General features: G+C 38.9%; 1 protein-coding gene across 1 annotated transcript in view; it reads right to left on the bottom strand.

Annotated features, from left to right (window-relative positions):
- The window catches only part of SH3D21 (SH3 domain containing 21), a 91,893-nt gene that overhangs the window by 73,495 nt on the left and 1,213 nt on the right, over positions 1-17,185 (bottom strand). The window contains exons 2-7 of the mRNA XM_075853276.1: positions 11,390-11,550; positions 10,512-10,578; positions 5,620-5,732; positions 3,960-4,050; positions 3,295-3,377; positions 2,582-2,621 (exon numbers count right to left, since the gene is read on the bottom strand). Coding sequence (XP_075709391.1) covers positions 2,582-2,621; positions 3,295-3,377; positions 3,960-4,050; positions 5,620-5,732; positions 10,512-10,578; positions 11,390-11,550 — 555 coding nt within the window. The remainder of the gene's footprint in view (positions 1-2,581; positions 2,622-3,294; positions 3,378-3,959; positions 4,051-5,619; positions 5,733-10,511; positions 10,579-11,389; positions 11,551-17,185) is intronic.

The following is a 17,185-nucleotide window of genomic DNA, read 5'->3' on the forward strand; positions in this document are numbered from 1 at the left end:
ACCAAAAACCATCAATTCTGACAATGATTTTTATTTATTTTTGACAGCGTTTACCCTGGGCTATAAATGACTATTATACTTTATTCTGCGGGTCGGTACGATTACGGCGATACCATTTGTATATACGTTTTTTTATGTTTTGCAGCGTTTGCGCAATAAAATAACTTATTTAGAAAATAATGTCTTTTCTGTGTCACCATATTCTGAGAGCCATAACTTTTTTATTTTTCAGTCAAAAAAGCTGTGTAAGGGCTTGTTTTTTGCGGGACGGGTTGTAGTTTGTATCGGTACAATTTTGGCGTACATGCGACTTTTTGATCACTTTTATTACATATTTTGTGAGGGGTGGTGACCAAAAAATAGTGATTCTGGCATTGTTTTTCGTTTATTTTTTTTGCGGCGTTCACTGTGCGGGAAAAATAATATTATAGTTTTATAGTTGGGGTCGTTACGAACGCGGTGATACCAAATATGTGTACTTTTTTTTTACGTGCTCATTTTTTTTCCTATAATGAAAGACTTATTATAGGAAAAAAAGCAGTTCTTGTTTATATCACTTCTAACTTTTATTTTTACACTTTTTTTAAAACATTTTTATTCTTTTTTTTACTTTTTTCACTTGTCCCACTAGGGGACACTTAGACTTGCAGCTCTGATCGCTGCTGGAATACATTACACTACACACGTAGTGTAATGCATTTCAACTGTCATTGTGACGTGACAGTCACACTGACAGGAAGCCTACGACGTCCACCCTCGGGGTGGTCCTCATAGGCTTCTGTACATGGCAACCCGGCAGCCATTGTCTGGCGTCCGGTTGCCATGGGTACCATCGCCAGCCCCCGTGATTTCACATGGGGGCTGCCGATCGGCACTAAAGACCTTAATTGTGGCGTTCAAAATCGAGCGCCGCAATTAAGGGGTTAACTGCCGATATCAGCGGCGACAGGCCGCTGATCGGCAACGGGGAGAGCAGGGCTGACACCCTGCACAGTTAACCGCCGCTGCGGTGTAGCGCCGCGCGGCGGTTAACCGTCAAAGCAATGACGTAACTGTACGTCAAGGTGCGCGAACTTACTGCTCACCATGACGTACAGTTACGTCATGGTGCGTTAAGGGGTTAAACAAATAAAAAAGCTGTGCTTGTAAATGACATGGGTGATTCCTCTTTATCTTTGAGTAGCTTCAGCGACCAATTTGGTACATGTCTGATCTTGCGAGAAAGCGTTTTGCTAAAATTTACAGCAGTCATTCCCACGAGAGCCCCTCCTACAAGCCAAACCCTACACATCTATATATAAACCTAGCAGAAGTGAACACGCAAGAAAGATCTTGTCTCCTTATATGCTGCTGTATGCAGGTTATGATTGAAAAAGATGTATCAGTAAGAGTTTTCTTGGGTTAACCAGAGAAAATGATTCTGGGGGCCCATCCTCCATATGTACAGAACACTTTGAAGGCTTATTCAGACGAACGGGATATACGTCCGTGCTACGCGCGTGATTTTCACGCGCGTGGCACGGACCTATATTAGTCTATGGGGCTGTGCAGACATGTGCGTGATTTTTACGCAGCGTTGGTCCGCTGCGTAAAAGTCACGACATGTCCGTTCTTTCAGCGTTTTTCGCGCATCACGCACCCATTGAAGTTAATGGGTGCGTGAAAACCACGCATGCCGCACGGAAGCACTTCCGTGCGAACAGCGTGATTCGCGCAACAGTTGTGAAAAGGATGAATGAAAACAGAAAAGCACCACGTGCTTTTCTCTTTACAAACATCCAAATGGAGTGTCATAATGATGGCGGCTGCACGAAAATCACGCAGCCGCACATCATATGCTGCTGCCACACGGAGCTGTTAAGTGCCTTTTGCGCACGCAAAACCCCACGTTTTTTGCGTGCGCAAAACGCACACGCTCGTGTAAACCCGGCCTTAATTGCATTGTAAACTTTGTTATGATTGTACATCCAGGGCATATCATCCATATGGTCTAATAGGTTATTATTCAATCGTATTTAAGGGCAGCATAACAGGGAGAGGTCTGCTGAGCTATACCAAACTGCACAAAAAAATATTGAGCTGAAAGCTCACCACAGCCTAAGCAGGATTACGATATGCTGAAGAATTAAATAACTACTTTCTAATTGCAAAGTGGTGCCTTAGAACTGTCTCTATAAGGGCATGACCAGACGTGGCGGAATTGCTCTGGAATTCCGCTGCGGACACGTTTCTCCATTGCCTTCCACAGCTTTTTAGTAGGGTTCGTTTACACGTTGCGGACAATTCCGCTGCGGAGCATAGGCTGGTGGTGATCCAAGCTGATGGACTCCCAAAAATTGAACCGTCTGGGATGTTTCTATTAGATACGAAAACAATGTCTCAAAAGAGTACTATTGCTCCAAAAGTGGGCGCTGACCGGGAGAAGCTCCAGGATGGTTCCACAGCAAGCACATTATCTTAAACTGACCAAAGCCTTGAATATACTATGTCCTAATCGAAAGAGGCACTGTTCACTAAATGCCTTGCTTTTATTTCTATGAATTGTTTTTTCAATAATGAATTGTCTTATACAATGTTTTACCTTTTTTATTGTTCACTGCTGCCTTGTCATCCTGTTTGACCTGAAAAAAAAAGAAAACATTCATAACGGATAGATGACAGACAGACAGACAGACAGACAGACAGATAGATAGATATGAGGTTGAGATATATATATATATCAGAGCACACGCTTAACAAAAAACCGCTGAAAATACGGAGCTGTTTTCAGCTCCTGATTTTTAGAAGTTTTTTAAGCAACTTGCGTTTTTTGCGGCCTTTTTTGGAGCTGTTTTTCTATTGAGTCAATGAAAAATGGCTCCAAAAACGGCTCAAGAAGTGACAGGCACTTCTTTTTACGAGGCGTTTTTTTATGCGGCCGATTTTAAACGGAACGGAACGCCATTTTTCCCTTTGAAATCAATTGGCAGATGTTTGGAGGCATTCAGCCACGTATTTTCAGCCATTTTTTGTGGCTTTTACGGCCCGAAAAACGGCTGAAAGTAGGACATGTGAACATACCCTAGGTGGTAGCTGAGAGTGAGATTTCGTGCACTTCATTCCATTTTCATCCAAATTTAACCAAACTCTATAATATATTTACTCTCATTTATTCTAGAATTTAACTGAAGTTTCTGTGAGTATTTCACAATTTTTTATATATCCAGAGTAAAAAGAATGAGGAACATAATTTTATATTGTAGTCTGTCTACTCTTCAGTATGTAAAACAACAAACACAATCTTCAGGATCTTACCGTGTTGTCCCCGATAGGGGAAAAGTTTATCTCCATCATTTTTGGTCTTTGCTTATTGTTTTTCTTTAAATTGACTGCCTTATCTACATAAGAAAATCAAACACAGTAAACTATGAAGTTTGAAAGTAAATGTTTGAAAACATTGAATGGGGTGTCGGGTTCGGAAAACATGTTTTTAAATTTCCATATTAGAGCATTAATTAATAGGAGCGTCCCTCATACCTCTATCAAAAAGGCTTCTCTTGAACTGGAGGACCCAGCACATCCCTGCATTACATTGATTTCAGTGGGCACCATGTAATACTTAAATTGCCCTGTGGTTGTGCTGCTGGTGAGTTAAATTAAACATTGGCTTCCAGATTTCCCAAAGAATACAGCTGATCGATGGAGGACCCAGCAGGGACAACCTGTGATCATCTTATTTCCAGAGGACCCTTCTAACAAAAAGGGATTGTACAAAGAAGACAACCCCTTTAAGCACATATAGACACAAATTTACAAATATACGATTGCAAGATTCACTAAAGAAGTTCTCTCTACAGCTACATTATTATTATTATACAAAGTGTACAATTTTTTTTAATGAACTAAAGACATCTTAAATGACATGAAATGTTTTTGTTTGAAATCTTATACAAATATTTTGTTTAGTATGTCAATTATACCTGGAGGAGGTGCAGAAATTTCTTGCACAAAGTTGGATGGAAAGGCTCCGACCAAATCTCCCTTCTTGCCCAGCCACCACCCATCTTCAATCTGAAAAAATCCAGCAAGAAATGGCATAATGTTTACCTCAAAGGTGGTTTACATTCAAATACAGGAGCAGCATGATAAAGTGCATATGTATCATTCATGGATCTCCATATAAATTATTTAACATACATATCAGCATGAGGATTTGTATCTGTAGTTATAAGTCTGAGGCAATTAAATGATCCTAAACTATTGCTATGTCAGATTTAATCCCAAGAGTTTCTGGATCTACCTATATGTAAACATGTATGATCTACTCATCCAGCAGATGCCATTATTAAAGTTGAAGCTTCATAATGACAGGTACATATGCAGTAGCATGTAAAATATCATATTTAAGGTAAGATACAATATATATAACATATGCTAATGTCTATAGAGCAGCCAATTCATTTCTCCTTGTGAGACATCTGAAAAGGGCCAGCAGTCCACCTAGCATGAAAATTGGCAAGAAATAGAAAAGCTTACCGGTTATGTCTTAAAATAGGAATTTGACAGATGTTCTTTAGAAATAAGAATTTTTGTTTGACATTTCGACTATCTCAATGTCTAACATTTCCTGTATTCTGTCGTGAGTATATTTTGGATGATTTTTTTTATTATCAGTCTATAATTATCTGTGTTATCTGTCTGTCATTGATTTGCAAGTAAAAGATATATAACGTGTGTGATAATCAATAAGTTCCTGTACAGGCGTTAGAAAATCTTTCATCTGTACATCGGACACTCTATGATCACACGGCTTATTTTCAGGCTGATTTTGGAGCGTGAAAGCCTCGTTTTACACTCCAAAATACACTTGAAATAAGCCTGAAAACAGTTTCCCATGGGAAATACATTGTGCTGTTCATATGTGGCATATTTTTACGCTGCTGAATTAAAAAAACGCCTCATAAAAAGAAGTAGCATGCCACAAAAAAACGGCTCAAAAAAAGGCTCAAAATAATCTTTTGGGTATGTTCCAAATGGCCTATTTTCAGCCGTTTTTCAGGATATAAACACCTCTAAACAGCTGCCCATTGATTTCAATGGGAAAAAAACGGCGTTCCGTTCCCACGGGGCGTTTTTTACGGGACCGTTTTTAAAAACGGCGCGTAAAACATGCCTGGTAAAAAAGAAGGGCATGTCACTTCTTCAGCCGTTTTTGGAACCATTTTTCATTGGGTCAAAAGAAAAACCAGCTCCAAAAACGGTCATAAAAAACTCATCAAAAAACACTTGATGCTTAAAAACCGGCTGAAAATCAGAGGCGGTTTTCCCTTGAAAACAGCTCCGTATTTACAGACGTTTTTTGTTAAGTGTGTGAACATAGCCTCTAATTTAAAAAAAAAAGCTTAATTTTCAGCTTCAAAAACACCTTGAAATCAGAGGTTGGTTTCCCTTGAAAACAGCCTCGTAATTTTCAGCCACTTCTTTTTGTTCATGTAAACATACCGTGACAGATTGATATTGTGCTTTCTTACTAGTTTCCTTTACACTTTGCATGGTTGAAATAGACTAAGTACTTTATCCCTGAAATCTGTATGCCATAGCATGAAATAAAATAAAAAAATGACATTTTGCTGATGTCACCTCCTCTAGAACTTCCACAACTTCTCCAGCAATGAGCTCCAATTCATCCAGCTTACTGGGGATGTATGTGTACTCTGACCGACACCAACGCTGTTCTTTTTTCTGAGGACAAGCTAGATTCAAAAAGATATTTACTGTTAGAGAAAGGTAAAATGTTACATACAATGACTTCACACAATAAATATTTATTTTGTTTTTAATTCTATTTAGAATGCTCTGGATCAGCTGGAGAATCTGGATGGGAAAAGGACATCAGTACTTGTCACTTGTACTTTATCATTATATATTTTAATGCACAGCCCTTCTATAGATAGCCATTCAAACAAGATAAAAATTCAGGTGAAAATTGTTGAGAATTTTTAAAAACGATATATTTTTAATTGTATATTTCGATTTTTTTATTTAAATGTGCTAGGATATAGGGACATTTGGGCACCATCTTTCAGTAAAAAGAGAATTTGGGATAATCTGGTTACAACATTTTCCCTTTGATGAAATGTCTGGTAGGTTGAGAATTGCCTCCTGCTAGCAGTAAAGGGTACACAGTTCTTGACCAAATTCTCACGTGTTTTTATTTATTAGGGCTATTTCTCTCAAACATCTGAAGCAACCAGTCTACTAACTATGCATTCACCTGGTGCTTACTCCTGTCACAATGGTGTCATTTATCAAGAAGGGCATACCATAGCGATATACATGTTAGGGAATATGGGGCACACTACCAGGGCCGGCCTTAGGTTGGATGGTGCCCTGTGCGGGACTCTCTATTGCTGCCCTCCAGAAACCCAAAATGAACCACATATATAAACACGCACATACTGGAATATACATACTTTACATACATAAAGGCACATATTTAGACAAACAGGCAAATATATATATATATATATACACATACACACACACACATTCTGGAATATATACATACATAGAGGTGAATATATAGACATGCAGACACATATATACAGACACACAGGCACATAAATACACAGACAGGAACATATACAAATACATAAAAGGCCCATATATAGACACACAGGCGGCACATATATACAAACACAAAGATACAGACCCATATATACCCACACAGGCACATATATACACAGTGCAGATAATGTAGTAGATGTCACCTGCAGTTCTATGTAATACCACAGATAACAGAGTGATAACTCTCTGAGTACAGATAATGTAGTAGATGTCACCTGCAGTACTGTCACAATCCGTGGATATGTGGACCCACTAGGCCGCACCGCCGTAGCAGAGTAGCAGCTGGCCAAACAACAGTCCTAGTACAAGAGTACCTTTGATAGTCCAGACAGTAATGGATGCTCGGCACAGATGAACTTGCAGACACCAGACGGGGTGTATATCAGCAGACTTGACCGGTGGCACAAAACGACTCCAACTCTCTAGGGCCCAGGAACAACTATAGCACGGGATACAGGATACAGGTAGCAGGGCATGGGAACAACAGGAATAGGATTACACTAAGGGACCATTTGCTAAGACTAACATGGGTTAGCTCAGGCAATGAGTCAAAGGGCTGAGCCCTTTTTATAGTCCAGGGTGATCATGGGCTAATTACAGATCTTTCTCATGTGTGTGCACTGGCCCTTTAAGGCCGGACGCGAGCGCACGCGCGCACCCTACGGGAATCCGTGCAGTGATGCGGAAGTGAGTGCCGGCATCTCTCAGGAGGGAGATGCCGTCCGGCACTCAATCGTCCATGGCCGCGGCCGTCGGGGGGCAGGTAAGAACGACGGTCCGCGGCTGTGGACGTTACAAGTACTATGTAACATCACAGATAACAAAGTGATAACTCTTTGAGTAGATATAATGTAGTAGATGTAACCTGCTGTCAAATGTAACACCACAGATAACACAGTGATAACTCTGAGCACAGGTAATGTAACACACTCTGATAACTATACCCACACAGGCACACACACACACACACACACACACGCAGGCATGTGTATATATATATATATATATATATATATATATTTCATGCAGTGCACCTCCAGACTGGAGATACACTCTAAAAAGATTTTCATGAATTATTTGCCATGAATTTGTTAACGTTTTATAGATGACCATATATGAAAATGTGGTGTTTCCTTTAAGTGGCACCATAGTATATAAGGGGCAGCACAGATATCTTCATTTTATTTGTTCTACTTTAATACTGAACACACACTTACAAAGAGACATATATACATGCAGACTTGTATATAGACACACAGGCACATATATGCACACATACTGGAACATATACACATACAAACACAGAGACTTATATACACAAACACATACACACAGAGACTTATATACACAGACACATATACACACAGGCACATATAGGCACTTACCATCTCCTTGCTGACAGGCTCACAGGCCTCTTGCATGGGCTGGCTGTGGGTGGAGTTTCCTCCTCTCCTCTGCCTCGGCTCTTGTTTACTCCGTGTGTGTAACTATGAGCAGAGGCAGAGCCCAGTGGTGCCCCTATATGCTGGGTGGGTGTAGCGCCCTGTGCACTCGCACAAGTCACACACCCCTAAGGCCAACCCTGCACACTACTGAACAATGCCAGGTTGTACCTGATGTTATTAAGTGTTACTTTTTTATTTTCAAAAGTGGTGGAAAATTTTGAAAGAGGAGAGGTAATCTAGTGTTTTATTGTGTACTTATCGATAGAATGGCATAGGAGATGTAGACAGACAAGAAACTGAAGAATAATTATTTTAAAGGGGTCCATAGGCCCTATTACAGCATATGGATGTCATGGGAGTTCCTCACTTCACATGCCCTCTATAAGCCAGAACAGAGTCTTACTGTAAAAGCAACTCCCGCTTTGGTGGACCTGGCCAGTCCATGTATTACATTGACAGCCATTCATTTGCACATCCACCATGTAATGCTACATTAATGAGTGGCCAGACGCCACTTCCCTAAGCGATAATAGTGAGAGAATTATTCTCTTCTCTGGTGAGACAACCCCTGTAAGAAAACTTCTGGTTCTTTTCATCTACATTATCCACATTTTTTAGGTTTATGTTTTAGGATCTTCTTTCCCCTACAGAAGTGGGTAGGTAAATTGCCTATTCATATTAGGTTAAAGTTGGCCAATTACTATGCCGAGTAAAAGTGACAGGGAGTTTATCAATTGGTCACCTTGTTGCTCTGTATACACAGAGCTCAATTCCAGAGCTATGGAAAACAGTAAAAAAAAAAAAGAAGGCATAAGTTGCCTGCTTATGCTTCTGGATTGACTTGGAAAGCCAGTAATATCATTATGATATCATAAGGAAGCTGTCCTATTTTGGTGAGAAATAACATGATTAAAGCAACTGTCTGATGGGACAGTCAATTTAGATAAGATACCAGGGCTGAATATTCAGTCCTGACATTCTTTTTTCGATAGGATCACAGTAACAGCTTTTAGCTGCTAATGTGTTCCTGGTGGTAGTCATGGTGACAGATGTCACAGTGGCTTTTAGACTACAGGTTTCCTCCATTGACAGTTTGGGAAAAGTGGAATTCTAAGGCCCCATGCACACGACCGTGCCTGTAATTACGGGCACAGACGGCTGCGGACGGCCGCAGGCGGCCGTCCGCATTTACGGGGCGGGCTCCCATTATAAACAATGGGAGCACAGTCAGTAAAATAAAATTTTTTAACATGTCCTATTTTTTACAGTAAGTTTTTACGGCACGGACACCTTGCCATAAATATAAGGGAAGGTGTCTGTCGACCATAGAATTGAATGGGTCCATAATTATGGACCGTAATTATGGTCCGTAATTATGGGCGATTTAACGGTCGTGTGCATGGGGCCTAAGACTGCTTGTACTTAAAGAGGCTCTGTCACCAGATTTTGCAACCCCTATCTGCTATTGCAGCAGATAGGCGCTGCAATGTAGATTACAGTAACGTTTTTATTTTTAAAAAACGAGCATTTTTGGCCAAGTTATGACCATTTTTGTAGTTATGCAAATGAGGCTTGCAAAAGTCCAAGTGGGTGTGTTTAAAAGTAAAAGTCCAAGTGGGCGTGTATTAGGTGCGTACATCGGGGCGTTTTTAATACTTTTACTAGCTGGGCGCTCTGAAGAGAAGTAACATCCTCTTCTCTTCAGAACGCCCAGCTTCTGACAGTGCAGACCTGTGACGTCACTCACAGGTCCTGCATCGTGACGGCAACATCGGCACCAGAGGCTACAGTTGATTCTGCAGCAGCATCAGAGTTTGCAGGTAAGTCGATCTTACCTGCAAACGCTGATGCTGCTGCAGAATCAACTGTAGCCTCTGGTGCCGATGTGGCCGTCACGATGCAGGACCTGTGAGTGACGTCACAGGTCTGCACTGTCAGAAGCTGGGCGTTCTGAAGAGAAGAGGATGTTACTTCTCTTCAGAGCGCACAGCTAGTAAAAGTATTAAAAACGCCCCGATGTACGCACCTAATACACGCCCACTTGGACTTTTACTTTTAAACACACCCACTTGGACTTTTGCAAGCCTCATTTGCATAACTACAAAAATGGTCATAACTTGGCCAAAAATGCTCGTTTTTTAAAAATAAAAACGTTACTGTAATCTACATTGCAGCGCCTATCTGCTGCAATAGCAGATAGGGGTTGCAAAATCTGGTGACAGAGCCTCTTTAAACATCAGCACATTCTAAAATCTGTATGGCCAGCTTTAGTGAATGGAGCAATTGGGCACAGCTGGTGAAATCACTCACCAGTGTGCTCAGAATGGTTGACCAGTCAGAGAACTGAACAGTCACTTTAAACATAGGACATTAGGCAATTTCAAAAGATCCTAATCTAGAAAATGAATAGTAGGATCATTGTTAAAAAACTTCATCTGTTTACACAAATGTTTCTCTTACCATTGACTTTCCTGATGGATCTTGGAAATCTCTGACCCTTATCATTAAGAAAAAATGAAGGAATTTCCTGTGGCAGAAACAGAAGAAAACTTGGACTTAGTGCAAGCACTTAGTGTATTATTTGCTTCTAGTTTAAACTAAAAACAGTAGTCTGGAAGTGCTATGTTATTCTGCAAAAACTCTTTTCTCATGCTTAAACAATATGTAGTAAAACAATGTAATCTTCCTGTTTCATGGAGCTAATAAAATCTCCTCCCAATAGATTTTTGGCAGAGCCATTAAAAGCAGTATGAAAATAAATACAAAATTTTTAAAAAAATCATATTTAATTCTGTATTTTTCAGACCTAAAGAAAATAACCAGCCTGTATAATCACTGCTGGGGACAAAATAAATGACTATATTCAGCTTTAATGTTGATCGCCAAATCTGTAACAAATCAAGTAAACCCCAACTTCGAATAAAAAATGAGTTGTACTTGATTTTAATGTGTATAGCCAGATGCTTACATCATCCAATATATCAGCAGAACTTGATAAATTACACACTGTATGTAGTATTGTTTTATAGTATCAGCCATTTCAGGTTGGGTAGACCGCTGAATTATTATCAAGTACATGATATTTAGTAACATACTACATAACCACCCACAATAAAACATTTATATATAAAATAAGATATCAAAAGCTCTGAAAACAGGGGACCCTAATTCTGGAAGCCATTACGATCAGCTGCTTTAGCTACATTGTGCAGTGAAAGCAGTATACGCATGGCAATATATTCTCTTAAATCAATGACTTTCTATGCGTGGCCATTCTGAGCTATGGAAATACCCAAATTAGAGGCCAGTCAGAACTAGTTATAAACTGATTTCTATACCTTAACAAAACTCTGAGGAAAGAACCCTCTCTTTCCATTGACTTCTCCTTCTAGCCATCCATCTTCACTTGTTTTCTTCACATTTCTTACTACTTCACCAGCTTTAATGGTTAACTCATCTTCTAGTTGCCCCTGGAAGTCCACAAGGGCCAACATGTCTCCTGCAAGGCAAAGGACAAGAATAAATAATATAAACAGAATGGTGGGTTACGTACTTCCTCAAAGGAAAACGAAACATAAAAAATGGGCAAAAAAAAAATTCCAGCAATTACTCCATTATTTTCCTGTTTTTCTTTAAACCTATTTTGTCTGATATTGCAATTTAATCTGAGAAATATATATTAAAAAAATCTTATATATGTCCCAGGAGATTAGCCATTTCCTCCCTCCTCCTCCTCATAATTCTGTGAATGGCAGCAGTTAGAGACTCATCCTACTGCCCGGTCTGCAGTAGGACACAAAATGTTAAGCTCCACCCCTTTGATAAACACAATCCCCTTAGCCATTCACCAGCCAAAAATGAAACAGATCAGTAGGAAATAAAGCCGAGTTCTCTGCAGGATTTCTACAAGACTGTTTGTTTCAGGTACTTGCAGACTGGCGTGCAGTGTAAGCAAGTTTACTGTTTAATTGTAACATTTATTTCTAGGTTTAGTGTTTCTTTAAATGCTTCAACACATCTCAAAGGGAATTTTAAAAATGCTTATTTTATCAACCGTGTATAATATTCAGGCATATCCCTGGCAATACCCCCTGACGAAGCTATGTGTGAAACACGCGTTGGGGTGCCTGATACTGCATGGGCAGTTACTATGGCTTATGGTGGGTGACTATTTGCTTTCGAGCGGTATGACATGGATGTTGGTAATATGATACTTTGGTTTTTTGCATTCATGTAACTTTTTGGTGTATTGGATTGATATATGAGAGGTAACATATATTATGTAGTAAATGTTATTTAACTTCACCCCATGTGTGCTGCCTTATGTGATTACATTGTCTTATTTTTGTACAGTTGTGTATATTATGTGTTTTTATGGATGTTTTTAAACAGTTTGTACAACTTTCTATGTCCTAATTAAATATATTGTTGTGTATTTTCGGTGAGATTGACTGTTGGTCGTTATTATAGCATTGATGGAAAATTTTCGGTTCAATATCCCTGGCAATGGCTAGTAACTGTTTTGGGCCATTGGGTTTATGTTTGTGTAATTGGCATAGAAGAAAAATTGAGTAGACATCACATTGAGTAATATCAGCCTCCTATGATGCTGTGGAGACTTGGCTCAATCTCAAAATACTCCCATTGGGTGTGTTAACCTGTGCAATGTTCCCCCTCTCCTCAAGCAATGCAATGCTAGCAACAAGGGAGGGGTATACTGTCATGGATGTACATACGAGTCTTTTTTCTGAGAAAGGGGGTAATATGGGGAGTTTGATTTTTGGTATATGCTTTGCTAGAACTTTACCTTTAACCCCTTAATGACCAGCCTATTTTAGACCTTAATGACCAAGCCATTTTTTACGTTTTTCCATCGTCGCATTCCAAGAGCTATAACCTTTTTATTTTTGCGTCGACATAGCCGTATAAGGTCTTGTTTTTTGCAGGACAAGTTGTACTTTTTAATAGCACCATTTTGGGGGACATATTATTTATTGATTAACTTTTATTAACTTTTTTTTGGGGGGGAATAGAAAAAAAACTGAAATTTCGCCATTCTTTTTCGCGTCTTAAATGAACGGCGTTTACCATGTGATATAAATAACACAATAAGTTTATTCAGCGGGTTGTTACGATTGCAACGATACCAAATTTGTATAGTTTTTGTATGTTTTACTACTTTTACACAGTAAAAACGCTTTTTTTTCAAAATGACTTGTTTTTGTGTCTCCATATTTGAAGAGCCGTAACGTTTTTATTTTTTCGCCGATGCGGTCGTATGAGGGCTTTTTTTTTGCGGGAAGACTTGTCGTTTTTATTGGTACCATTTTGGAGTAGATGCGACTTTTTTATCTCTTTTTATCACATTTTTTTAAAGTCAGGATTCACAGAAAACAGCAATTTTTCCATAGTTTTTTTGTTTGTTTTTTTACGGCGTTCACCGTGCGGGTTAAATAATGTAATAAATTTATAGTCGGGGTCGTTACGGACGCGGCGATACCAAATATGTGTAACTTTTTTACTTTATTTTGTTTTTTTAATAGTAAAGCATTAAGTATGGGGAAAAGCTGGGTTTTTCATTTTTTTTCACATTTTTTTTTAAATTAACTTTATTAAACTTCCATATTAGTTATTGTATCTGAAAATCGAAGACATCAAACATGACTCCCTACTATCTAGGCGTTGGATACTTATCCCATGGAATTTATCAGAAGATGTATTGGATACAAAGTGTTTTTTTACAAGAAAGTAATTTAACATTTGCTTCATATCCGTTGACAGAATTCATTACTCATGATTCACAGTGAAGCACCACTAATGCTCACAGCCCAAAGAAACTTCTCTAGATCTAGTCCATATTAGATACTTTGTCATCAATGTGATTATACATGTAGTCACATCACTGTTGTTGTTCTATATTTATCTCCTGAGTAAATCATGAAATTATGAGTATTTGAATATATATGTTATATATGTTTTTACTGGAAATGAGTCATGACTGCCTCTTTGTCCCATGTCAAAATACCACTCCATAATACATTCTTTCATATAAGACAGGTGTCATTGTATTACTTGCCATGTGTGTGATAATATGACTCAATTCTGACTAAAAGAATAGAAAATCCAAAGGTTTCCGTAGGAGGAGTTTAGTAAGATCATATCTTTGCTTAGTTCAGGCATAAGCAGAATAGTAAGTCTAACTAAGCTCCTATACGTGAGGACCTTATTGTGTTGTACAGAATAGCTTTACTTACAGTAGTATATAGGAGCTACCTTGCAAGACACTTTTAGGCTCTGCTCACTTGTTCCCATTAAAATTCAACATCTACAGTATTTCCGCAGCAGAAATATGAGGTTTACCTTCGGATTTTTGCGGCGGATGTGAAGCAGATCCGCACGAGGATTAGTCCCCATTGTCAATCAATAGGGTTAATCCTCGGCTTTTCCATGCAGAATAAGTAGCATGCTACTTACATTTTTAGTAGCATGTGAACTGGGTTGCTAAAAACCTTATTCGAATTGGAATGCGGATGGTCATCAGACTTGATGTGGATTTGCGCCAAAATCAGTGTCAGATTCAACACGTGTAAATGGTGCCTAACATGTCATTGAAATTCCAGCAAGTAACATCAGTAGGGGTATATAGACTGGGTACCTTAAATATCTCAAAAATGAAGGAGCCACTTTACCTTAAAGAGGCTCTGTCACCACATTATAAGTGGCCTCTATTCTACATAATATGATCTGCGCTGTAATGTAGATTACAGCAGTGTTTTTTATTTAGAAAAATGATAATTTTTGATGGAGTTATGACCTATATTAGCTTTATGCTAATGAGTTTCTCAATGGACAACTGGGCGTGTTTTACTATATGACCAAGTGGGTGTTGTACAGAGGAGTGTATGACCCTGACCAATCAGTGACCAATCAGCGTCATACACTCCTCTCCATTCATTGCAGTAGCATTCCAATAAAGGTAATATTACAAGGCCCAACATGGCCGTGTAAACAAGCCCCGATCAACGAGACAACAATGATTTTTAACTCTGCATAAAATAGCAGATCAGCCGATGAAAGACCGTTTGATCGTTCATAAACTCATCGTTGCCCTGATTACACAGTGCATGATCGGAAACGAGCATTTATATGAACGCTTGTTTGCCCGATCATTGGTCCGCGTATTAGGACCTTAAGGCTCTGTTCAGACCTTACATTCGGCACATGTGCCGGATGCTATGTAAGCTAAATTTATCAGTAAATGCCTACAAAAAAGGGTCAATTAAAGCACAAATGTCATGCAAGCATAAAAAAATATTTTATTGAAAGATGCATACAAAAAGTTCAAAATGAGTCTCTTTGGCTCACAGAGTATTGCATAGACTGGATACAATTGTATCCACTTCTCAGCTGAGAGCTTGACTATGTATGTAGGGGTTTACAGCAACAGTGTTCTCATTCACTAACAGCAAACACATATCTTGAACATGGTGTGGAATTGAAACAAAATATATAAAGTTGTAGAACTTTTCATTTATATAGTAATTAAGCTTAATTTACATACAAATTTGTAGCTTATGTAAGATATATTTACAGGTGAAAGAAAACAATTTTCTCTTGAAGATAAGGTTATAAACATCAGTTGTATGAAGGATATAATGATGACGGCACTGAGTTTAGATCAAGTCATACTGTAATTAATTAAACTAATGACCATAATCTGCTTAAAGGCGTTTTCCGAGTTATTTTAAAAAAATTGGCCATGGTACGAGGGATGCAAAACAAAAAAAAAAAGTCATTACTTACCTCACAGATCCCCGTCGTTCCTGCGGCGCCGCTTCCGTTCCTCCCTGCCGCTGAGTATTGACATAGCGGCAGCGATGACGTGCCCGTATACCCACGTGATCTCTGAAGCCAATTACTGAAACAGAAGCGGCGGCACTGGAACAACTAGAATACGTGAGGTGAGCTACATTCATACCTACATACGTTGACTTTTTTTATAGTCTTTATAGGTTCCCCTGATAAAATATTGAGTAAACATAGAAGTAAATTCTTGTTGTAATCCAACAGCAAACAACTTAGTGCTGGAAGTCTGATTTCTTTTCATTCAGTATATAATGTAATAAAAACTATATTCCTTCATCAAACTTCTCTTCAATTAACAAATGTTGGGACCAATAAGGCCTCATCCACATCATATTTATTTGCCTACGTTTGACGTGCAAGCCGGGAAAAGCTACTAACTTTTATGTTAAACGTAGGCAGTGATGGATGCCTAACAGTGGCATCGGCCACCGATAGGCTATGATGTATTATCTTAACATATATAGGTCATGAAAATCTATTGAAAAGCCCATGAGAGATTAAATACATTCTAGTCATTGTGTCCATGCTCCTATGAGACAACATCGGTAAGGGCTGGTACACGCAACAAGAACTTCCAGGTCCGAGTGGGAAACATGGTTGTGTGTGCCCATCACTGAGGCATGGAGTTCTGGGTAAGTATCACTTTAAACAAAATGTAACTCTAGGAATACTAGTTGCAGAATAGGAAATCATTTTTTTCTGTAGTTAACACAATGAACAGTGTGTAAATTCTGCCTTACATTCCCTCATTGTAAACACTGTTCCTCACATACAAAACAGCCCATCAAATAATTAGGATAACTAATGTATGCTTAGGGCATTGTTTACACATAGACAAACTAAGCACATGTCTAGCACTGAGCGGTCTAGTTTAATAATATTATTTATATTTTATTTGAGTAATCTCATCTTTTTTTTTAAATAAAATGATCGAGAAGGCAATGTTGGGTTATGGAGCATAAATATATTGGTGGCTCCGCTTCTATTTTTAAGGCGTATACCCACACTGAGCTTGTAAATACAGCAGGTGGACAGCTATAGTCTCCTCTAAACAAGCTTCGCTCAGTTGTTAATGAGAAGAGTCAGACTGGGTTTACACAGTGTAATATTTAATCCGATCTAACAAATGACTCCATAATTAATTACCTGGCCAGTCTGGGATCTGTACGTTCACATTTTATTTGGATGAGATAAAAAAAACATTGGGGCACATTTAGGGCTTGTCCACACATGACGGAATTACTGCAGAAAATTTCTGCAGGATTTCC

The sequence above is a fragment of the Rhinoderma darwinii genome, chromosome 2, assembly GCF_050947455.1.
Source record: "Rhinoderma darwinii isolate aRhiDar2 chromosome 2, aRhiDar2.hap1, whole genome shotgun sequence".
Lineage (NCBI taxonomy): Eukaryota > Metazoa > Chordata > Amphibia > Anura > Rhinodermatidae > Rhinoderma > Rhinoderma darwinii.